General features: G+C 38.7%; 1 protein-coding gene across 3 annotated transcripts in view; it reads right to left on the reverse strand.

Annotated features, from left to right (window-relative positions):
* Nucleotides 1-298: 298 nt before the first annotated feature.
* The window catches only part of ASXL3 (ASXL transcriptional regulator 3), a 122,212-nt gene continuing 96,886 nt past the window's right edge, over nt 299-25,624 (reverse strand). For all 3 annotated transcript variants that reach the window (XM_054284596.1, XM_054284595.1, XM_054284597.1), the window contains 4 exons: nt 15,363-15,459; nt 14,785-14,890; nt 7,042-8,980; nt 299-4,613 (listed from right to left, as the gene is read on the reverse strand). In XM_054284596.1, the coding sequence (XP_054140571.1) occupies nt 924-4,613; nt 7,042-8,980; nt 14,785-14,890; nt 15,363-15,459 (5,832 nt within the window). In that variant the 3' untranslated portion in view covers nt 299-923. The remainder of the gene's footprint in view (nt 4,614-7,041; nt 8,981-14,784; nt 14,891-15,362; nt 15,460-25,624) is intronic.

The following is a 25,624-nucleotide window of genomic DNA, read 5'->3' on the forward strand; positions in this document are numbered from 1 at the left end:
TTTTATATATATTTGGGACTAACAAACCTAGTGGACAGATTAGAGAGGCAAATACAAATAAAGACCATTTGAGCGAGAAACAGGAAGAGAAAAGAGATTTCTAATCTCCAGCAGAGAAGGTACCTTCTCCAGACTCTGCTGAAGCCGATGTGTTTCCAGTGTTGGTCCCGCTAACTCACCACAAATCTTTCTCAAGGAATCAACAAAGAAGAGATGATGAGTAAGATTTGAGTTCCACGGTCCCTGGCAGGCACATAAGGAAACTTCTCTAACCATCTAAATTCCTTTTTAAAATTTCTTTTGTTAGGTGAAGTGACTATATTTTAGCCCTAGATAGTGAAAGTCAATTGAAGAAAACAATCTTGTCAGCAGAAAGACTGCAAACTGACTTAGAATCTACAATGGTCGGCACCCCACACCTTGCCACTACCCCGCTCACACCAGCTGCTCTTCAGTGTGTTATTCATTCTGCATAGTTACTCCACTTCTTACAGTGCTATTGTTCCACTGATCTTTAACCTGCAGCTCATATCAAATATCAAACAGTGGAGAAAAAATGTGCTGCACTTTGTGCAAATAAATAGAAGCTACGAATTACATGCATTAATGCATTTTTCTTTTTCTTTTTAGCACAGCAAGAGAGCTCATAGATGCCTAAGTAACAAGGCTATCTTTTTTTTAAACTACTTCTACAGGTTTCCTCTTCTTCCTAGAAAATGGCACTCAGGCAGAATAACTAATTTCTGAAAGCACCATGTAGGAGAAAAAAAGCAAAACAAAAAACCAAATAAACAAAAAAAAAAAAGTTAAAAAAATCAATCCACTAATTGCAAACCATTAGTGGCCTAAACTGTTCCAATTTCTCTGTTCCTTTGTCCTGCTCCCCCACGTTTATAAGGGATACTGCATCTTTGACTGAGCTCCTACCGCACCACCAGACAAGCTACACACAGTTTGGAAGGCCCTATGCAGTCATCATGACAGAAGGCTCCGCAGCCTTTGCACACGATCATGGCTTTCAGCCTGCAGGAGCATTTCAGTTCCAGCTCGTCGGCGTTGCTGCTGTCAGCAAATTTCTGAACCGGGATCTGCGCGTTCTGGTTAGACAGGCCTGTGGCAGTGTTTGAACCACTTCCTAAAATCCCAATCGATTTCTCAATTGCAGATGCCGCCCTTTTGAAACTTGTGCTACCAAAGTGTATTGTTGGATAATTTCCACAGAGCTGCTGCTGCTGCTGCTGCTGCTGCTGCTGCTGTGGGTGCTGCGTCTGTATTTTCTGAGCAGCAAGTTGGGTAAAAGGCTTCTGTGGCTCAGAAAGTAAATAGGAAGAGAAATCTGCATTTTTTAATGCAAATGCTTTTAACTGTTCTTTAACTTCGTTCTGATCATAGGAAGCTTGTTTCATGCCCAGTTCGCAGCTGCTGCTTAAACCTTCCTCAAAAGAAATAGGTTCAGATTTTATATTGCTACAGATGCTTGCTGGCTGAGGCCAACTAAGTCTTTTAGTGGTTTCCATAGTAACTGTCGGTTGTTTTTGATCAGAGGGGACTTCTGCATTTGGGTGAGGAGGGGGAGGAGGTGGCAGGGGCGGAGGGGGAGCAGGGGGATGCGTTAATGTTTTACTCTGCAGAGTTTGAGAGGCACTGGCAATGTCATCACCTTCCTTAATTTGAATATTAGGGGAAAACACACTTCCTAGCCTCAGCTGGTGAGCTGCTGTAGAAATATTCACGTCTCCCAAACCCTTCTGTTCCAGGTGTCTGCTAAAAGCAAATGAGTTGCAGCCAGGTGGGCCTTTTGAAGTAGTTTGCAACAAAGCTGCCGTAGGAATGGGGCCTCTTGCAGCCATGGACATTTGGTAAAAATGCTGTCTATGTGAGGTACTGGCTTCTGCGTGAAAGCTGCCATTTTTATCAATGTGAAATAAGCTCTGCTGGAAACTGCATGAAGGCAACGGTCTCTTCTGCTGCTTGATCTCTGGGCTGTGAGTGATCCGGCTCTGAATGGCGTGTTTGTTAAGCCACTCCTGCTTAAATGGCTGTCCGTGCCCTAGCTGATTCATGCTGGAACTAATTACACAAGGAGCCACTTTAACATCTGTGTCCATTGACACCTTCCCAGGCTCACATTTAATTTGAGCATGTTCCCCTATAGTCCTGGCCATCCTCTTTTTCGGATGGTTTTCACGCTTTCTGATTTGTAGCGGGGCTATGCTGCCTGCTGTAAATCCTTTACCATCTGGATTAGGAGAGTTGGAAGCATGTTCAACGATATTTCTCTCAGCCACTACTGTTTTACATACTGAGGTAGTTTGCAAAGGCAAGGGAAGCCTGTTAATTTCTAGTTTGGCTCCTGATCTGGGCTGTGGCAGCACTTTTTCTAAAGGCAGATTGCCTTGCAGTAACTGTGTCACTAAGGGGTTGTTGGCCTCCACTGACGACAAGCGACAGCTGGAGCCCCCGGCACTCGTCACTCTCTTTAGGGTTTCCGTTGTCAGGGACAGGGAGTCTTCCATGGAGTCCGCAATGGATGTCTTGGAGGTCTGCAGTGGCTGCACACTCGTGGCTATTTCTGCACTCTGGGCAGGCATTTCAGGAACCGTAAAATCCTCGGTGTCCATCCTGAAGCACTTGTCAGTCTCATTAGTTTCCAGTTTAACGGGAACAGCAATGCTTGTCAAAAGACTCCTGGATTGCAGTTCTGACATTTGTGTGTAACTGGAAGGTTCGCTTTTGACATTTTTCAAGCAGTTTTGCTCTGTGTACTCCTTATGCTTACCAGAGGTAAGATGGCTGACCACCGGCTGGTCTGTATTCATTGCCTCCTCATCACGCCAACAAATTCTATTGTTAGTGTTGTACTGATTGGCACAGGCAGCATTGGCTTCATTTTTCAGTGCTGAAGGACCTCTCAGTTGCTCAGCAAAGCCTTGGCTGGTAGTAACCACCTCAATTAATTTATCTTGAGGAGCAAGAGGCACTTCTCGAAGACTTGAACAACCTGCCTGCAAATTTTTGCTGTCTTGCTTTGCTGTAATGGCAATAAAGCTGGAACTGTGCTCAAGGTTTTCATTAGCAACCACTTCAGGCCTGCTTATGACAGACACCTGAGGACAAGCTATACTTTGTAAGGCAGCTTCTGTCCTTACAGGTCTGCTCTGCAGGTCAATGCTGTTCTCTGCGTTTTCAATAGAGGAAGAAAGTGACAGACTGGAATTCTGGTTCGTAGTGTGGTCAACAATGACTTTACAAGGTATCGACCTATTCATGGCAGTTTGTGTAAAGCTCAGTGGATGAGATTTACCAGAGAGATCCATCCGGCTTCGTGCTCCAGAGCTTTTTTCTAAGAGATCAGCATTCAATTTAGTAGCGTTATCATAAGAGTTTATTGTCACCATGTTACCAGTAAACATTGAGATAGGTGGCCTTGCAACAGAATCTGCTGCTGCAAGGGCCTCACTGCAACTTAAAGCTGACCTGACGGTAGTGTGGATGGAGACAGTGCTCTGCTCGCTACACCTGGTTATGGCTATCTTATCAGAAGGAAATCTGTTGGTAGCCCCCACTGGGGGAATCAGCACAGAACTACCAGCGAGATGATTTGGCAAGTTACTTGCAATAGATGAAGCTGGCACAGTGGCATAATGACCGGAGACCGCGTTATTCACATTGCTACTGGGCACTGGCAACCTTTTGTCATCGATGGCGTTTGACAAGACTGTGCTGTCTATGGAGACCGGTACATTACTGTTATCAATACATTTTGGTCCAACAGTTATGCATGGAGTATCAGCCCCTTGGATGGTTTTCAGCATATTTATATTGCAGGCTGAAATTGCTGTGTTTGCGCTGTCAACAGACATTAACACAGAGGATTTATCAACAGAACTTGCAAAAGAAAGTTCTTTAATTGCTCCAGACATAGCAGTGCTGCAAACACACACAGAGACTGAACTTTTATTATAAAGCACTGGCACACTGTTACTTTCAGTAGAGGTAGATGAAATAATTTTCTCACACAATTGTGGCACAGGTATATTTTCATCAGAACTGTGCACAGGTATCTCAGTAGCAGTTTCTGGTAATGTAGCTGTGTTAAGGGACTGCTGCAATAAAGTGGTGGTCTCACGGTGATGAGAAGACTTGTTGCTAGGGGACCTGCAGTTAGGATTAACTATAATGACACCAGTAGAACCTTCAATCTTCGTGTCAGTAGTCGTTGGTATCTCCAGAGATGAGGTACTACTTTCCTTTGAGCTGTACTGTGACTTTGATTCTTTATTAGTCTGGAGTAAATGAGCTCTGGCTTGATGCTTTGCAAATAGCTTGGCCTTTGTTTGCTCCTTGATGTGTGCCAGCGTTCTTGTCTTCCCACCTTCGCATGGGGTCCCCATTGCACCAGAGACTATGCTGGCAGCTGCTGCCACGGCTGCTGCAGCTGCAGCTTCTCTTTGGGCTCTTGCTTGCTGAGCTCTTGCTTTGATATCTGCCAGAGTTCTAGCCCCAGTGTTTCTCCCACTGCTGACTGATGTACTTGGGGAAACTCGAGGTTCTGGTTTAGAAACAGGCTGGCTCTTGATGATAAAAGGTGGTCCAATTTTTGAAAGCTGAATCTAAAGGAAGAAAAAGAAAAAAACCCAGTAAATTTTAATAAGATCATCAACTCACTAAAATAACCAGCTGTCTCTTTACGGGTCAGAGAAAGGTAATGAAAGGAATTAACTGTTCAATGCAGGTGGACAAAAACCTGCTAAAACTTAATGATATTTATGCTTCAATATTTTATCATCCTGTAGCGTGAATAACTGACACCTGTATTAGCCTACTCACACTGATCCTTCTGACAGGAAGAAAGATTGAACTGGATGACAGCATGATGCTTATCAGATACAATTTGTCAGACCTGTTTTATATTCAGTGCATCCACCTGAGATGATCAGCAAGCCTCGTGCAGTGATACTGGACAAGAACTTGCAAGCAACCCCTTCCTGCAAACATGTGAAAAAGTAACCATCACATAATGCCCTTCTCCCTGGTCACCAGTGATTAAGGCTGTGTTTTGCTTATAAATCTGGCAACAAATCTTGCCATTAGACAGGATGTAGTGGTATCTCCACGGAGCCTGTTTTCCAACTTCCATGATGGAGGATTTAAAAGGTGTAAAAGAAGTAAATCACTAAAGGATATGTCTTTTCTTTCTTCACTTGCATTTTTAAGAGACTTACTTTAGTACATCCCTGGATAACTTTTACATTACTACACCTCAAAAATTAAATCCTCAAGACTATAAATAGCAAACCCACAAATATAAAAAATTTAAATACCTAGCACTTTAAGCAAAACAATAACCTGTAAAATCACTGGAATTATTAGGATGTTTCCAATTAGGCATATAGTTTTTCAGGATTAAGAACCCTGGAACCGCTTTGTAACTCATACAATCTCTCAGGATACCCCAAGGTTGGAAAAACAAAATTCAATTTCTTAAAATGGACATATGTCTACTGGCTGTCTCTAGCAATAGGACTTAGTGGTTAATGCTATGACTTATCTTCTGAAAGGAACTGAGTAGAAAACTAAGTAGTATTTGTAGAAAAAGTAGTCATAAGATATGATGGGAAGTGACAGCCATACAACAGAATGACTTAGAAGAACTGGGTTCTTTTTTCCTCCTTTAATTGCAAATGATAGGGGTTTGTTGGTGAGATGATACAAGAGCCATTTTTGTTGGTGAGATGATACAAGAGCCATTTTTTTTTTACACAAAAAGCACACTAGAATTGACTGCCCACAATTCTTCAAAACATTCTGCTTTCAGTTTCAGCAGCAACTCTTTTCAGTTTCCACTTTGCTTTACCAGAACTCCTAGAGCTCTAAGTACTTGGTTATTTTTTATTATTATTATTATAGTAATGACCTTTCTTTATTCCCTAGTGATCTAGTTCCTTTATTCTTAGAGAGTTATTAGAATTTATTAGGCTAGATAGAACCTTCCAAATATGAAAGAATATCACTAAACTCAGAATGGGGCTAACTTCCAATTGCATCACTGCTCTTAAAAATAAATTAACTGAAATATGCTTCTGCACTAGTGATTAAAGCCTATTAGTCTATTTGCCCTCCCGGCCATATTAACAATGTTCAGTGACTGCAGAAGTTAAAAATAAATGCAGAAAAGGGCATTTCTGAATAATCAGGAACTAGTATTGCAAAGTCAATGGCTTAAATACAGTAAATTGGATCTTAAACTTGGCTGGTGTCATCAAGTACGAAATTAAAAGGCTCAAAACACTGAACCTATATATAACTGAATCTACAGAACTCTCTGTTTTGAAAAAAAACCTTTTTCAACTGAAATATCCTTTCTTACATAGCAGTATAATACACACACGAGTGCTTGCTTAGGTGGTGTATTTTTTTGCCCTTTGCTTTGCCATCAACAAAGGTATCTATATATACATAAATCAGATACTTCCCCCTGATAGGTCTGTTTCCAGTTAATTCTTCAGGGAAATCTTATATTTCAGCCTACCCCAAGCCTTAGGCTTGCAAAAGGATCTTCAACTATTCTGGCTCTTGGTTCTCTTGCTGGATAAAGGTGCTGGTTATTTTTCTAAGTAATGGTTATGATAACATTTATTCGCCATGCTTGCTGGAGAAGACATCCACAGAAGAACAAGCACAAAATACAGATGGGAACAAGCACAAAATACAGATGGGAACAAGCATAAAATTAGAAAAACAAGTGCTGCATGTGAGTGGTGGGGAAGATCTTGAATTGGATTAAACCAATGGATCCTGGAGAGCTCTGCCACAAACAAAATCAATCTTCTAGCAAAGAACCCTACTGAACAAGTGTATACATATCTGTACCAGAAGTAATTTGGCATGGTGGAAATGCAATAGTAAAGCAAAACCATCAGTACTAACAACCCTTATACATCCCCCAAAAATATACCATGTACTGTGCCTGTATGCAGTTCATAGAGGGACACAATAAACATTTTGTTTCCAAGCCACCCTGTTTATTCATTACTTTACCTTAAGGGGTGGAACTCGGGGCTCCTCTCTGGGCGGCTGTTCTTTATCAGATGGGCTTGTTGAGGAAGCACTGCGAGTAGGCAGATCATCATCTATCCTAGCTCTCTTCTCTTTACAGATTCCAAAACCGTGCTGTTCTGCTGTTTTCCTCTTTGGGATCTCTGGGTCTCTACTTTCATTTCTTGCTTCTGGTGATTTTGTGGGTTCTAAAGACTTGGAAGAATGTGAACTCTCTAGACGACTTTGGGTGCTGCCTGTTAGCTTGTGAGATTTACTTCTGCACACTTCAGAGAATGTAGCTTTCTCTAGAGATGAGGTATATAGTTTATCATGTGCCTTTGATGGAAGCAATTCGATATTTTTGCCAAGTGATCCTTCTGATAAGACAGACACCTCTGAGGGCAAGAGCGTACCTTTCTTGTCACCTCTTTGCTGAACACTGTGATTTTTATTTTTGATCACCTCTGGAGGAATGTGTTCTGGGATGGATGCAATGTAGGATTTCTCAATTTCAGAATGTGTCTTACATGGCTGATGACCGAGGTTTTTGCTTTGGGACTCTTCCAATACTGAAGTATCAGGTATAATTGTTAGTGGACCAACTTTCATATTTTCAGGGGCACTCTGAAGTTGTTTTGGCTGAACAAGATTCTCTTCTTGAACCACCTTAGGAATGACAGAGCTTTCTTCTTTCAGAGTGGGAAGGGAGTCTTCCAACAAAGGTGATTTCCTTTGTTGCAGAGTAAGTCTTTCACTGCTTGGGGAATTAGAGACTGGAGATATCTCTGATGGAAGAGGCAAACTATTTGTCATAAATGTTTCAGAAGTTAGAAGAACAGAAGATACTGAAGATGTTTCTGATGTTAAAGGCAAATCAGACATTGGAGATGTTTCTGATGTTAAAGGTAAATTAGAAGCTGGTGATGCCTCTGATGTTAAAGGTAAATTTGACATCAAAGATGCTTCTGAGGTTACAGGTGAGGTGGACATCGGAGAGATTTCCGACATTAAGGGTGTGTTCAAGTTTTCATCACTGGCCTTCTGCTGAATATCACCTTCAATATTTTCAGAACTGGACACTTCAGATGAGCAAGCTGTTTCAAGAGATGCTGGAGTACAGGGCTCCTCTGAAGTCGACTGAGTGTCTCCTCCAGGAGAGGCAATACAAACTTCTGGACTTCCCGAGGAAAAGGAAGTTTCAGAAATACAAGCATTCTCAGACAACTGCTCCTCAGGGTCACTATGAAGCTCCATATCCACTGCAATGCCTCCACCAGTGAACAAGGAGCCTTCCAGAGCAGCACTTTGCATTTCTGGCACAATTAGCTCTTTTGCAGACTCAGAATCCTTGTCAGCTGTACCGCTGACAGAGTTTGTGGATGAAGCTGATCGTGCTGGTGATATGCAATCCCCCAGCTGATCTATCACAACTGACATCTCCTCCTGAGGGCATTCTGACTTCAAGTCTACTTTAATTTCAATGCGAGATGCAGTATCAGTTACATCATTCATCATGACACAGGACTCAGTGCTGTCTGCAAGCTGTACTGCCTCTGTTTCCTCATTTGTGCCAGCTGGACTTACAGACTCCTCAGAAAACTCATGCTCTGGCTTATGGTTCTCTTCCTGGCATTCACAAATACTTGTCTCGACCTCTTCAGCAATTTCCTCCTGAATTACTGATTCTTCAGGTATCAGTATATCCTCAGAATCTGCTGTTAGATCCTTGACAGGAACCTGCTCCATACTACAATGAGATGGACTATAATCTCTCTCTGGTAAAGCTTGAACTTTAGCACCTTTCTCCTCTTGATCCCCAAAGGTTGCTTGCTTAGAAGGACCAGGTGTGCCAGAAGATCTGCACAAAGAATTGCTTTCATCTTCATTATTGCTCTGCACTGCAGTGAGCTTCTTTGACTCTCCTCTTGACATTCCCAACCTAAAGAAAAGCAGAAATTAAAATAGGTATTTCCATCACATTAAGGATAAGGGAATAGGCTAACCTTTGTCACCCACATTTTTTATTTCCAAAAAATACATATTTTCAAGTTTACAATAGTGGCTTGCTTAAGTGGTGGGTAACTAATTTATATACAGTTTTATGTATTTTGGAAACCTAACTACTGAGATTTCCTTAGAAGTGTTAAAAACCATGAATATTTTTAATATAAGTAATCTCTCTGTCTACATTCCAGTTTTTGGTTTTTGGTGGTTTTTTTTGGGTTTGTTGTTTTTTTTGGTGGTTGGTTTTTTGTTTTGTTTTGTTTTTTTTTTTTAATACCAGCACAATATTGCAACACTGGTACAGCATCCATTGCAGAAGAAATGCACAACTGCATCATCTCCTAGTGGGAGCAGTTTACCTTAAGGGGTGGAACTCGGGGCTTTTCCCCTCCTTCACTTGCTTTTAGGGTCAACATAGCTGAATATGAAAGAAGTCTAACATTCTTAAGGAGCTAAAAGATACATATTTACAATCTATGCATTCATTCTCAGAGATGAAGTGCAAAGGAACCATGTATACTATGTGTGCTTCTGAAGATTTTCTTATCTTTGATCCTGAAAATACTAGCTTAAATAAAGTTTTATTACTTCAGCAGAACTAAAACATCAAAAAAGCCCCAAAACTAAAACCAAGAGATGAAAAAAAAAAGATTGTTTTAAAAAATGTATGGGCTCTGACATCCTCATTTCCTTCTAAGGCCAGTGGGAGTACAGACGCTCAGCACCTTTAAGAAGATTTTCCAAGCAGACTTTATGCCTCAGCAATTCCATAATAGTAGAAAATACACAAAAGCTTGGTGGGAGGCCTTAAAAGAAATTTCATGGTCTTAAGGATCTTCTAATCTACTAAACAGATCTCTGTTATCATTTAATCAGAAAATAAAGAATAAAATGGAAACAAGCAAGCATAAAAGATATTCAGAAGCTATGGAAGCAAAAATTGCTTGTCAGTGTGTAGCCAGAGGATACAGATATACAAAGCCCTATTCAGATGAAAGTACAGAACACATAAAAAACCAAAATCTGTGGCCGTGCGTTTTAAAAACACTGAACAGATGTATTACAGTGAGAGCTGTAAATCCAAGAAAAAAACCCCAAACCAACCCAGCCTGGAACTGGCATCCCAAAAAGCACATTTAATTATTAGTATTGCCTACAACTAGACACTAATAATGAACAAAGTCTCCCTTTGCCATCAATACACTGAGGAAGGATCCTCTAGAGAGCAATTCAGAGCAGCAAATTCACAATTCCCACACTGAATGCATTTCAGAAGATGTGTCTTTCTTCTGTATAGACTATAAGTTCCCCACGTGGTCTAAGTTCAGGCTGTAAGTTTAGGTGAGTAAAATTTAGTTTACCAGGGTTTTGGTAAGTAAGTAACTTCCTCTAGAATTCCTTGTGTTAAGGAGACAAAGTTATCTCAGGAAAATGGGAAAGGAAAAAAAAATCCACTCCATCACTGAAAACTGAATCAACGGTCCATTTTCTCTAGCTGGTTTACATCATGAAAAGATACTGCTTGATGGTTATCTTCATGGATTGAAAATCAGCAAAGGAATGAAGGACAGAGTAAAGGTGAATGAAACTGTCACGTGGACACTACACAAATACACACATTCTTCTAACATATTGAAGATAAAGAACTGTAAGGGAAATAAGATAAAGCAGATTAAGGTCAGCAGAACACGTACTGAATCTTAATCATTTTTTTTCAGTATTGGAAATACTACTATGTTGAAGAAGAAACTGAAGAAAAAGGCTTTCTAAAGAAGGCTCAAGATCAGCATGTTTAAAGCAATCTCAGATTGCAAAATAAACAGCTGATCTGTCTTTTCCCTTAGAGAAAAAGACACCCAAAGTTTGCAAAACAGCACAAAAAATATGAGTGCAGCAGCAAGCAGATTTCAATGAAAGTGCTAAGGACAGGATTCAACTGGTAAAGTAAGGGCACTCAGTCATCCAGTAAAAAAACTCCAAAAAGCTACTCAAGGATATATGAATGCTGATATCCTAGTGCTGTGATAAATAGTAGGGGGGGGGGGGGTAGAACCAAAGTAAGAAAAGGATTAAATCAGCAATAAAATTTGGAGGAGGTCTACCCAAAATTAAAGATTTGATCTAGCTGATAGTACTATCCTGACATGTAACTCTCAAAAGTGAGAAAAGAAATAATATATTGACATAATAGAGTAAAACCCTTGCCATCTTGGGGCAACAAGCCAGAAGAATGTGGATTTCTAGCAAGATGCATCAGCTGACCCTAAATAAATGAGTGCAGAATAATATTTTGTATTTTGAAAAAAGTCAGAGAGGGGAAAAATGAACAAATATGAGAAAGTGGAAAAAACAAAAATGGATAGAAGCAAACTGCAACTGACAGTGCCACGATAAACAGCCTGGGTACAGAAAAGAGCAAAAGATGCAATGCTGAGAGCCAACAGGGAAAAGGCACCCTAAAGTCTTTGATTGCTATCAACTGGAGTGCATAAAAATGCTTACAGAGATTCTGCATCTATTAATAGTCCTTCCCTAAGTAGAAGGTGAAACTTGAATTTACTTATGGAATATTAGAAGATCAAATTCACTTCAGTCAGAGCAAAAATACTACTCTGTAAAGTGAGCAAGTTAGCCTGCAAGACAGATTCATTTTGCAGATAGTGAATGTGAGAAAAAGCTTGGGGAAGCTTACAAATTCTGAGAGTTCAGTCAAATCAACATAGCTGAAATGAAACACACCCCAATCATACTGAAAGCTAGTTTAAAAACCAAAGTGAAAAAAGGTAAGAGAATCACGGAGCCGCAGCATATCCTGAGTTGAAAAGGATCCACAAGATCACTGAGTCCAGCTCTTGTCCTGGCACAGGACTGCCCCATGAACCAACACAAGGTGGAATCTACAGTAAAAGCTACCAGTCAGTGAGTAAACAATGAGGAAAAGCATTTAGGTGAGCAAAGTACATCTGTCTACATGACAGCCAAGCAGAAGAATGCAATGAAACAGTGCAAGCAGGGGATAGGGCAGGGAGGACTAGATTCAATACTTCAGTCAAAATGGAAATGATGTGGAATATGACATTTTGCATAACAATGTTGATGTCAGAAACCTAAGAAACCAAATGACATGTATCATCACAGACTGAGCAATTATCTGCCAAGCACCATGGTATCCAGCATTCAGCCAGCACAGCAGGACTGCTGGCTCTGCAGAATTATGAGCATCATTCTCTGTGCATGTGACAGCAATTTTTGACTGAAGAACTCCTGCACTGCTGGTAATAAACTTCTACTTCTTGTGGAAGGCCCTACACCAGGATCTTACACAGCCCCTTCCTCCATGAAAGGTTAGTCACCAACTCCTCTATTGACATGCATAATGAAAAGCCATTATGTTCTTTATCTGAAAACCCAACTAGTATTTTTTGATACTAAAAGGATCAACATCTGGACTAAACTGAAGTCTCAAGGCTCTTGACTAAGAAATTAAGCACTTTACAATAAGACAGTCTGACACATTAGAGCCTAGAATTTCCATTATATGTAAAGATAAGGTGCTGTAGAAAAAATACACTGGGGGGAAAGCATCTAGCAATGGCGCACAAAATAAAATACTAAAATGGATCTGTCCATTTCTTGCCTCATTTTCACTACATTTCCCAGTGGTCCAAGACAGCTGATTGTGAGAAGTAGTACTGTTACTACAGAAACATTTTAGTTAATCTTTAAGATAATCAATTATATGAAGGATTCCCTGTGCCCTGGATTTCTTAAGTGAAAAATATCTGACAGCAAAACTAAGACAACTTATGTAATAATGCTTCCCATTGAACAATTTTTCTGCTAAGTGTAACGCATACATTTGATTGAGCACAGTGAGATAGATAGAGAACTGACTGAATCCCAGCAGGTTGCAATCAGTGGCACAGGCTGTATTTGGAGGCCCATCACTAGTGGTGTCCCCCACGGTTCAATACTGCGCCCAATATTGTTTAAGTTATTCATCAATGAATTGGATGAAGGGGTAGATGCCTCCTCAGCAAGTTCACTGACAGCACAAAGCTGGGATGAGTGGCCAATACACCAGAGCCTGTGCAGCCCTTCAGAAGGAGCCTGACAGGTGGGAGAGATGGGCAGGGTCCTGCATCTGGGGAGGAATAACTCTGGCACCAGCACAGGCTGGGGGCTGACCTACTGGGAAGCAGCTCTGCAGAGAAGGACCTGGGTTCCTGGTGGACAATGAGCTGTCCATGAGCCAGCAATACCCTTGGGGCCAAGATGGTCATGGGTATTCTGGAAGCATTACAAAGAGCGTTCCAGCAGGTTGGGGAGGTGCTCCTGCCTCTCTGCTGTGCCCTGGTGAGGCCACAGGTGGAGTGCTGTATCCAGTTCTGGCTCCTTGGTACAAGAGAGACATGGAGCTTCTTGAGATGGTCCAGTGGAGGGCAACAAAGATGATTGAGGGGCTGGAGCATCTCTCTTAGGAGGACAGGCTGAGGGAGCTGGGTTTTTTCAGCCTTGAGAAGAGGCAACTGAAAGGAGACCTAATCAATTTCTGTAAGTGCCCAAAGGGAGAGTGTCAAGAGGATGGGGTCAGGCTCTTCCCAGGCAATGGGCAGAAACTGAGGCACAGGAAATTCCACCTGAATGTGAGGAAGAACGTCACTATGCAGTGATTGAGCACTGGAACAGATTGCCCAGAGAGTGCGGAGTCTCTCTCACTGGAAAACTGCCTGAATACAATCCTCTGCCATGTGCTCTGAGATGACCCTGTTTGAGCAGGAAGCTTGGACCAGATGAACGACTGTGGTCTCTTCCAACCTTACCACTCTGTGGTTCTGGGATATAATTAAAAACACTTAAAAATAAAAAGAAAAAAATCACTAATTGTTAAATAGCTAGTTTATACTTTCTAATAAATTCTTAGTATTTTTAAAAACAGAGATATAATTCTAAGTATTGATGAATTAGCTTTTAAAAATAATTTCTAAAAGGAAAAATCTTGGATTTTAAGAAGATGTGAATCTCCTTAATTTTTTTTAAACAAATGAAGATAAACACTGAATCCTCAGCTGCTGAAGAATGCCATTGCTGCATCATCATCATCAATGAAATTGTGCTGACTCACCCCAGTTGTGCACCTGGAGTGATACTATATTTAATTTTAGTCAATTAAAAGTGTTTATTTATTCTTTCCATCTCACTTCTAAAATTAAACTAGTCATTGTCACTTTCATTTGTCTCTAGCTAACATTTTTTCTATGTCATACATTCTTCTCAGGCCAATGGGACATCTCAGTAAAAAAATCAAAAACTATTTGATTTCAGTAACTCTGCAACTAGCTTAGAAAAAATAAAACAAATAAAAACATATTAAAGAAATATTTCTACTGGTCTTCTCAACTGTAGAAGCTGTATTTATAGTTTGCAGGAGGGAGGAATTGCCCTAATGCTATCTTTTAAAAGATAATTAAAAATATTCACATGCTTGTGTCTTAAGCTCTCTTTGGAATGAATTTTTATGGATGACTTATGACTCTTTAAAAATGCAATTGTAATGCAAGTGCAGACACACGACTATAATTCTACCCACAACTTCTTATATTGGGGAATGACTGCTCTTGATAACTGCTTTATTAAGTTTTACAGCATATGACCATGCTATGTGAAGCACAGAATTATATTTTCATTTCCTCCTAAAAGAAAATATAAAAAAATCCTTTTATTTGCTTCAGTACTTACTTTTCACCATAAAACCTTTCAAAGAATTTTTCTTTCCAAGGTTCTGTTTTCTTTTCCTTTTCAATCTCTTGTCTGATGCGTAACTGCATTTCTGGTGTAAATTCTCCTAAAAAACAAATACTAACATATTGAATAAAAGTTGTCAAGGATTAATTTAATATGGATAATTATAAATTGTAAATACAAAGATGACATACAGTGATTTCTGATACAATCATCCAACAATGTCAAATGAAATTAATGAAAATCAAAACAGAGAGTAACATAGAAAGATTTAATTTACCATATACCATCAGTATTTCAAGGGTATATTGGCAGGGTGTAGTTGCATGCATTCATGTTTCCAAGGCTGACACTGATGAAAATACTTGGGTTTTTTTTAACTGTCAAAATAACCTGCCACAGCAAGCTGCAAAAATGTACTCTAAATTCAAAATGGAATCAGCAATTTCTCTTTTGCTGAATTACTGGTCTATTACAGTTTCTATTCTAAAAGTACTCCTCAAATGTAGAAAAAAGAGACACTCTTCATAAAAACAATTAACCTTGGGCAGACCTGAGAGCAAGCTGAGAGTTACCTTCTGCCAGCCGCTGTTTCCACCCTTGCGCCGCGTACGCGAAGAACTCGTTATTTAGAGCGGAGCTACTGAGGCGCAAAACTCCATCGCTCCCCATCTAGAAAATAAGCCGTGGTAGCAGAAGACAGCGTCAGAAACAGCGCCAGCTAAGATCACATCAAAACACAGCTTCAATTAGGGGAAATGGGGGAAGTGTAGGCAGTGGGAAGAACACAAAATGACTACTACTAAAACAGCATTTTCATGCTAGTCGTTACTGTAAATGGGAGTGAACCAATCCAGCATCAATGTGCTCTCTTCAGTCATAAGTGTTACTGATGATAACTCAGTTTGCAACTGATTGATGTGCTTTAATCACAGCCCTGTCTTGAGTCTATGTCTAGAGGCATTGTATGCAATCAAAAATCAAGATCATTATTGTACTTGTGCATCTGCCTATAATATGGTGCAAAACAAATTAATTAGATGCAATGAAGACAGTAAGTTTGATGCTTCTAAATAAACACAATGCTCATGTTAGCTAATAAGCTGTATTGGCCAAAGAGTGAATGACAGGCATTTCTTAACAAAAGAACTGATATAAACTCATAACTGAATCTGTGAAAAAACATTAGAATTATTTGTGTTTTCTACATCTGTCAAATATGCAGTGATCAGACAACATTAAAAGTCTTAATCACAGTATTTTCTATAATAATTTTTAAAAGCAATCTGACTGTTGAGCTGTCTTTTACCACAAAACTTAGTGTATATTTTCAGGCTTGTGAGGATATTTCGGTTTTCAAAAGAATTCTAATAATTGAAAAAAGTAATTATATGAAAATTAGCAGTGGGTATCACCTTTAGCATAATAAATAGACAGTAAAAAAAGTAGCAAATTAAAAAGAAAGGAAACAGCAGTAGAGGTAATGTTGCTAGAACAAGCACTCTCGCTATTTCACATCCTTCCCAGTAAGTAAGAGATAAACGTTTGACAACACTATTTGTAATCTAGCAGTGAAATCCAGCACATTTTCCAGCATATTAGCAGATGATTTAGCTAAGTAATATCCCCTAGTTCTCAGTGCTAATATCCCCTAGTTCTCAGTGCCTGTTTCAAACAAGAGCGAGAAAGACAGAGGCATACCAGAAACATTGAATGATATTTAGATGCAGATACCTCATGGAGCTCTATATTCACTGATAATAGATGCCCTATTTCAAGAAGTCTTTGTTAATTTACTCATAGCCTAGCTGACATCCTGTCCCACAATTATCTCAGAGAAGTAAACCAGAAAGATGTTAAGTAGTAACCAGAGAAATAGCAATTAGCACGGACTCTGAAAAACAGGCATTGCTGAAGGCATTTGATTATAGTAAGGAAATAATATGTGTGTGGTACAGAGTTCCTCACAGGATATGAACTTACAGAATTGCTGCCTGTGCTTTCCTGCTACATGGCATTGTTTTGCCAACATGTCACAGAAGTAGGGTTTAAGTGGGTTGGATATGTAAGGTTTCTATACATCTCATGATGTGGGTTATGGAAGACATGCATATTAATTACAGGTAGGCTATGACTAATGCTGAAACTAGAGGAAAACCGAAAGATACAGTGAAACATGCAGCAGAAGGACCAAGATAATTAAACCAGTGAGGTGAGAAAGGTGATAAAGAGCGTGTACTTATTGTATAAATCAAACTACTTTGACACTTTATCCTCTTCCTGCACAAATGAATTTTGCCAGAAATACTTAAATTGCACAATTAATACATTAAACAGGGATTTTTAAATACCAGTCTCTCTTGCACCTGAACAAACAAACCAGTATAGGGTCAAAACCAGCAGTTACACAATTTTCTAGAAGGTGAGATGCAATGTCACAAAGAAAAGAATCACAACTTACTAAACAAACAACGCTTTGTTCCTCTAAGAATGGTGCTGAAGCTACCTTAAGTTTCAACATAAAAGGAGATGAAATGGAAACACTCACTTGCCAATATATTTTCTACTCCAATCTTCATTAAATTCAAGATTTTTTTCTCTAAGCCTGGCAGTGTTTTGCAAAAAACAGTCATACAGACATTAAATTCTAATAATATTTAACCACATTTAACTGCAGGCTCAAAGGTATGGGCCTCCTGAAACTCCATGGCTCAACTGATGACAAACAGTGTAGCCATATCATCAGCCACATGAAAAGATCTCATAGGAAAGTAATGATTTGTGGACAATAACTTTCTGTTAAATGAGCAAAATTATCCAACTTATTCTAAGGTCACACCTCTATTAGATTTCATGCAAAGCTGAAATGTACCACAATAGGTGGAAAGAGATTGCCACTTGTCAGCAGCAATCCACTATCAGATTGCATTAAACATAATTTGAAACTGCAGCCAAGTGTGATTGAGCTATTTCACCAGACTGCATAAATGAAGAGCATTATAAAGACTGCCAAGTTATATTACCATGTGAACACAAGAAGAACAGTATTAGCTTCATTGTAACCCAGTTGTTGTAAGGACAGGAGAAAATCAAGCTTTGCAGGAAGAGTTACCCCACCTTTTATTTTTGTTGGCTAATATACTTCAGAAAAAAAGTGCCAAGTTTCTGGGTAAGAATTTCCTAACAAAGTTTCAAAAAGAAACTGTGAATCCCAAGCTAAATGCTAGGAAAAGGTCCAAACAAATTCAAATGTGATCTAGTTCACCTGAGAAAAAAAGCACAGGCTGGAACCTCACAGCAGAAAGGAAGTGTTAGCAAGGTCATGGGTAAAGGTCATTAGTTCTTGTGGACCAGAAAAAATGCCAAGTAGTAAGTATCTGTAAAAGAAAAAAAGGAAGGGGAAACAAACTCCCAAAAGAATAGCAAAAAGGGAGAATTATGTTGATTACCTAAGAGAAAATATTATAGGTCAACTAACAATGGAATAACAGCCCATTTGTAAACTGTATAAAAAACCAGATGCACACTTTGCTGACCACTTTAGGCATGAACAGCAGCAGCTTACAATACTGGGGAACTATGTCCACAAGACTGAAAAGATGATGTTAAAGATGCTTAGGTTAAGAAATGTAAGAACAACAAACTATACATGAAGTCGCTGACTGACTGCATGGTAGTCATTGCCTCTGACTAACTGGCAGAGAAGGGCCTTTCCAGAGACCTGTGTTCACAGGTCTACATAATTCATGGAAGATTTATGTAGCTAGAACAACCAAAATCTAAACACAGGAACACCTAATGATACAGAATGTGGAAGCACACTAATTAATTAGAGGAGAAGATTACAATGGTCTATTTTAATATGACATGAAAGAATCACTTCAGGCTTAAATATTGTAGAGGGATGTATGAAAGTAGATATCATTATCTAGACTTGGTACACATATGGACACTAATATCAAAAATGGAAGAAATAAAGAGTTGTGCAGCCCCAGTGACTTCGCCCAACTTGCTTAGGAATTTGAGATCAAAGAAAATACTTGCTGAGAACGGAACAGGAAGGATTTATTCAACCAGAAAAAGCTCAAAGAGAAAAGGATGAGGACAAAAATGTTAAAGAAACTCATAATGGCCAAAGAGATAAAGCAAATGAAACAGAAATTTTGGAAATGTTATAGAAAGAATAAAGCACTATGCAGACAGCAGATACCGCCACCTAAACTAAGTTAAAAAAAAGTTCAATAATTTAGCCATTTTCAGTTCATTTAAAGATTTCTACACAGTGAAAAACAGTTTGAACAAGTTGGAACAGACAAAACCCAAGTAATTTTATGTCTAGTTGTTTTGAAGAAGTCCCTCAGAAACAACAAAACTAAAAAAGACGTTTTATGCTTTTTCTCAATACCCTAGTCATGTGAAATCAGGCTAACATCTTTTATGCTCTGTTAAACTTTGAAGGACTAAGAGGTCATCCTTTTATAATGTTAGCTAACAATCTCCACTGAAATATTTTCGTACTTCACTTGGAGAATGCATTTTCACCTGAATCAAACAAGTTAAAGTGGAAATTTTGAAGCCATGGAGTGTATTCACTTCTCTAAGCCCTGATGATAGAGACAGCACAATTAACCACCAGCTTTAAATTAGAATTTGGAGAAACATGCCAATAAAGCAGTTCTTAAATACACTGTTAATTTTTATGGTATTTTAAAAATGCTGTCCAACAGAGACAGTGTGTTAATGAGCTGGAACAACAAACATTTCTTGGAAAATTCATGTTTCATTCTGTTGGGTTTTAAATTTCTGGGTTTTTCTGATTAAGCACAATGCTAGAATTATGTTTTCTAATTAATACTTTCATGCTGAATTCACAATGGCTTTTGAAAGTTCCTCATTTTATTGAAAGCAAACAAAAAACCACCCAATCCCAAAACATATCTTTTAAAACCCAGCATCAATTTGCATTACAAAACAAATGTCAAACACTCTTATCAGAACAAACTGAGTAACCTTTCTAGAACAACTACTTCAATTATTTTCCTCCAAGTTCCACTGAAAATTCTCTTCTGAAGATAAGGTAGGGGTTGTTTTTTTAGCTCAACCTGAAGATGCACATTGGTGTTTACTAAGTGTACAGCAAGTACTGCATAAGTGTATTCTGGTAGGTTATCTGATTTTGGCTAGAAAGACAAGGAATTAGTCAATCTATTATTTCTATATCTCTTTCAAATGACTCAAGATTCTCCTAATGTATTTATAAAATTTCCAATGATCCACTGTACACAGTTCTTGTGTAGTATACCATGTTTCTTACATGGAAGCTTATGTGTTAATATCATGCCATTTGACTAGAATCATAAAATAGTTTGAGTTGGAAGGAACCTTTTAGAGGTCATCTAGTCCAACCCATCTGCAATAAGCAGGGACACAGTGAACTATCAGAGGGACACATTCACCATCAGGTGTCCCAGAGCCTCATCCAAACTGACTCTGAAAGTTTCCAGCATGAGGCACCTACCACCTCCAGGGGCAACCTCTTCCAGGTTTCTTCATAAAAACCTTTCTTCTTTATATCTAATCTGAATCAACCCTCCTCCAGTTTAAAACCATTACCCCTCAGTCCCACAGCAACAGGTTCTGCAAAAAAGTTTGCCCCCATCTTTTTCACAGGCCCAGTCATCCCAATTCTCTCAGCCTTACAACAAATATACCAAACAAAACCAAAAGTAACCAACCAAAAATAAAAATACAAAAGCAATCAAAAAATCAGCAAAGGAAGTGAAGCTTCATCTAAATGAAGGGTCCAGTACCATTCATTTTTTATACCCTTTCTAAAAATTGCTACTAACTCTATATTTTATCTGGGGGAACAATCCCATAATTCACATACTTTCCCAAAGGTATCTACAAAAGATGGAAGATATAAGAAAATACATTTTGATGCTTTTTCATTAAAGATTCTAAAATATTACAAATGAAAAATTTAGGAGCATTTATATCACACACAGGAAACATAACATTTTGTTTATGTGTGCAAAGAGACACCACTGCTGTTTTGTAACATGAAATTGTAACAAATTTGATTCTCTAGCGCTGGGCACCAGCATTTCACTGACCTGTGATTATTGTACAGTGCAGATGGAGCATCTGAAGATACAGCAATTTTAGTGACTGACATTCTGTCTGAAGGCAGACACGTTGCAGAGCTTTATGCTCAAGTATTGACTTGACCTACATCTGAAATGAGGGAATGAGGACAACAGAGACTGTGTGATGAGCCTCAGGAAGGTGTTGGTAGGTATGACATGTGCAAAAACTACAATTTTCACTGTTTATGATGTCCCACCACCTTTACCTTAAGAATATATCCAGACATCAGACTGAGTGGATCAGAAGTGACAAGGAGGCTGTAGGAATCATCAGAACCTAGGGATCTGTTGATATTTTTATCAGCAGTGATAGACATATACTGATAATGAAGTGGGGGTTTAACAGATGCTAAAGGCAGAATGGCTTTGTCATCTTCAACACATGGTGATGCCCCAAGAAGGTTTGGCGATATGGCAATAGGTAAACAGTGATTTCAAACATCCCTTGTGGAGAAAAGGAACATGCTCTATAGACAGACTTGCTTGTTTCTTCAGAATTTGAATGCTATATTTATATAAACAGCCCAATATGATGGGCAAATCAAATTCAAATAAATCCTGTTCTGTGATCCACTACCAAAATAAATTTATTCATAAAACGGGGGGTTAAAGAAGAGGAAAATGTGATGGAAGTGGTACATTTATTTCAGTCTTTGATGGCTGAACACTAGTGCAAGAACTGCAAATGGTATGTAGGAGGACTTGGAAGATTTAGCTGACAATTGACATTTTTGACTTAAGTGGCAAAATGATTATGTGATAATTCATGACTGATAGTAATATAAATGATTAGGCTTGTTTGTGAAAAAAGAAGAAGAGAAAGAAATGACAAAAGAATTTTAAAAATATGACTTAAGTAGGCATTCTTCCCTAAATGCAGAATTAGTTGGAAGAATCCTGAAGAACATGGTGATAGTGAAAAAGGAGTTAAAAAAAAAACTGTCACAGTTCTTTAAATAAACAATGCTGACCACATGGAGTGCAAAGCCTCCTGCAAAGGAGTAATGGGGATTGTACAATAAGACCACATTGTCTTAGTTAGAATCTCACTGTTGATCTCACAGCATGTAGAGAATGGAAACAAGGTCAACTTACTAAGGAAGAATACCACAGCAGAACATGGTATAATGGGCCAAAATTAGACACAGTTGGAAAGGGACACATCAAACTCCAGAAGAAATAATTGTGTAAGTACATTAAAGGCAAGAAGAGGATGAAAGAAAAAGTACACTGTGCAACACTGGGGAATACTAGAGGAATACAGAGACAAAGCTAATGATAAAACTTCCTCTTTCTTTGCATGAACGTTCACCACAAATCTACTGGGTTGAGGTGCTTAATACAATTAATACCAGCAACTAAAAGCAAAAGGGTCAGAACTGATCTTGAACAGGCAAGGAGCTCAACAAATATTACTTAAATGCATTCAAATGATCTGGGCTTGATAATGTAGCCTGTTAAATGTCCAGATAGGAATCTATTTCAGAACTGTTAAAAGACAAATTTTGAAGAAATTATGAGTACAAATACAAACTTATACATGCTAGTTATACATATATAGCATATATGTATCACCTCTGTCTAAAGAAGGGAATAGGAAGAGCTGAGGACTTACAGACTTAGCCAGCTTCAGAACTCCATGGCCTATGAACAGACAATCCATTATTTTTTGTGACACTCTAGGCTGCCCTAAGATACTGATGTGGACACATTCTGAGCAGACACAACCCAGAATCTATGGCACTTTAAACATTTTGAAGAAGTTAGGTGTTAGCTGACCCAAGAAACCTATGTTTAAATACCTTGCTTCTTCCCTCTGTCTTCATGCTTTGGAAAATATGTGCAATGGTTAAAGCAGAAGATAGAATCATTGGATCACTTAGGTTGGAAAAGACCTGTAACACCATTGAGTCCAACCATTAACCCAGCACTGCCAAGCCCACCACTAACCCATGTAAGGTATCACACCTTACACAACTGCCTGAAAATTAACCAAGAGTTGAGCTACAGCCAATGTAGATTTTTCAAGAGAAGGTTACATCAGATCAGTCTATTTTATCTCTGACAGAATAAATGGCCTTGTGATAGAAGAGAAGCAGCACAAGTTGTGTATCTTGATCATAACAATGCAGTGTTGCTTAATGTTTTCTCAAGCAATGCCAGAATATATAAATTGCAATTAGGTCACCAAAGAACTACTCAAAGAACTCTACTTAGGGAACTATTGTTTATTTATTATCAACTGGGAGTCTGTGTATTCAGAGGCATGACAAAAAGATGGAAGTAATTTGAAAATACTATCAGTCAGAGAGCATGTACAGAGAGCATCAGAATTCTTTTGATGATTTTGTGAATGACTTTGGAAACAACAGGGACAAGCAGGGCATTGCAATAGTGGCAAATGCAAAGTTTGACACTTGTATAACACAGAACTAGAGAAATGCAAAATGAGGAAATTAAGTGTCTATGCAATGGTTCTTTAAAAGAGTACTTGTATTGATGAATTGTTCACAAACTGAATATAAGTTGACCTTGCAACTGCAAAGAAGGTGAGCACAACTCTAAGTTAGAAACAGGAGTACTGTGCAAAAGCAGAGAAATCAGTTTTGCTTTCCTTGGTGTTACCAGCTGAGCTGCAGCAATACATTAAATTCTGACTGATGCAACTCAGAAACCATACAAAATGCAAAGGAGATAAATGAGGCTAAGAACAGACTTAAGGCCCTAGGTCTACAAAGACTGCATTATTATGGGCTTTTTCTCAAGAAAAAGAAACAGGAACACAGCAATCTCCACACTCTACATGTACATGCCAAAAAGAGCATAGAGTACCAGTCAGAATTACAACAAGAGAGATTCAGATCAGACCCTGAGGAAAAAGCTTTCTATCAGTGAAAACAATGAAGCACTAGATTTCCTTGGGAGAGGCTGTGAATTATCCACCACTGAACAGTCAGAAAAAGCTTTAGCCAATATAAAAGAAAAGCAGACGTTGATTTTGCCTTAGTGTAAAGAAGATGAGATAAATTTTCCTTTATTGCCATGTTTTCTATTTCAAGATGGTGTAACAAATTGCCATCTATTACAATATCATTAAAAAAAACCTAAAAGTGTTCTTGCAGATACTTAACTTCTGACCAGTTGTCAACCTCCAATTTCAAAGAAAGGTGCTCAAGAGTCAGTCCTTGTATTCTAGCTTCCAGGCTTCTAACCTCTTCATGCCCTTCCAGTGAGTCACTCTATGCAGTCTAACATAACAGCCCGTGATTTGTATCTGGAAGAGCCCCTCACTTGGACAGACCTTTGGAAGCACTATGATCTCATAAGACAATGGCTTAGCTTGCCTGCATACAATTAAAACCTTAGACTACACTCAGTTTCTGGAATCATCATTCTCAAACACAAACTCATCGTATCTGTTACCAGTTATGCTTCATGATGGCTGGAAGGACCCTTACTTATTCATCAACAACTTTTTTACTAGCAGTTGATAGCTTGAGCCATGTTAAAAGTCAAGGTAGATACCTTCTCCCTTGAGGCTGAGTGTGACAACCCTGTGGAAGAGGTTTCTCATTAAGCCCAAGAGACAGAAATTCTCATTGGAAAATACTGAATGGCTGCAGAGACTAGTATTACAAGGCCATATACTTTGTCCATGCTGATATTTTAGCATGAGGTACTACAAAGTAAAACAGAACTTATTACTATGTGTGCTCCTGTTAGTCTCTGGACTGCTCATGTTCTGACTGACACATTCTTCAGAAACTAACAAGATCTGCTTGCACTTATAAAAGCCTAAATTCTTTACAAGAATACAAAACAATCATTATCCTGTTCACTACTTTGGCTAATGACCTGAGAACCAATTATGTCAAGGAGTTATCCACAGCTAGAGCTCTCCTTGTTAAATAATACAGGGCAATTATAAAACTTAACTTCTATCCATCTGCAAAATACTTTAAAGTGAACTTGCTTGTATTTCTAGTATGAAAATAATTGAGTAACTTTCTCCATTTCCTATAGAATACTGCTGACTGTTCAAGTATGCCATTACCTATCTAAAAGTCATTTTTCCACTTATACAACTACTATTCAAAAGAGATTGTGATAAATGGGACCAAACTAAAAGGATGGTCTAACAGTTGGCAAGTCTATAATAGAGAATGAGTGTGAATACACTTGGGTCAAAAGGAAAAGCAGCTGTAGCTGTCACAAAAAATCTGCAAGTTCTGTTAAACAATGGCTGCATTTCTGCTGGTAATGTTTCTGCTACACTACTCAGCGCTAAGCAAAGATGTTGTATTTTTCAGCATTTAGTCATATCTGAGTGGTACCATATGGTAACAAATATCAGATCAAAGCAGAGGTTGAACTAACCTTGATAATTGTAAGGAACAGATCATGTAGATAAAGCCTGTGAAAGACCACATAATAGCCAGTTACTAGGAAAGCTGTCAAATAAAAGCTTTTTATTTCTATTTAGTTTAGCTGGCATAAGACTGAAAAAGGAAATTTTAATGTCCATAAATATTTCAGTCTCTTTGATATAACTATGGCTACTACTATGTGCATCCATCATCTTCTATTTATGTCAGTTGAACTGTGGCAGCAATCAATACTAACTTTTAGTATGCAAAACACTTCATGGGTTAGTTGTCTATTGTATGAAATACAGCAATTGATTGTAT

The sequence above is a fragment of the Melozone crissalis genome, unplaced genomic scaffold (genome assembly GCF_028551555.1).
Source record: "Melozone crissalis strain CALT ecotype California unplaced genomic scaffold, PUWL_Pcris_2 ptg000042l_1, whole genome shotgun sequence".
Taxonomy (NCBI): Eukaryota; Metazoa; Chordata; class Aves; order Passeriformes; family Passerellidae; genus Melozone; species Melozone crissalis.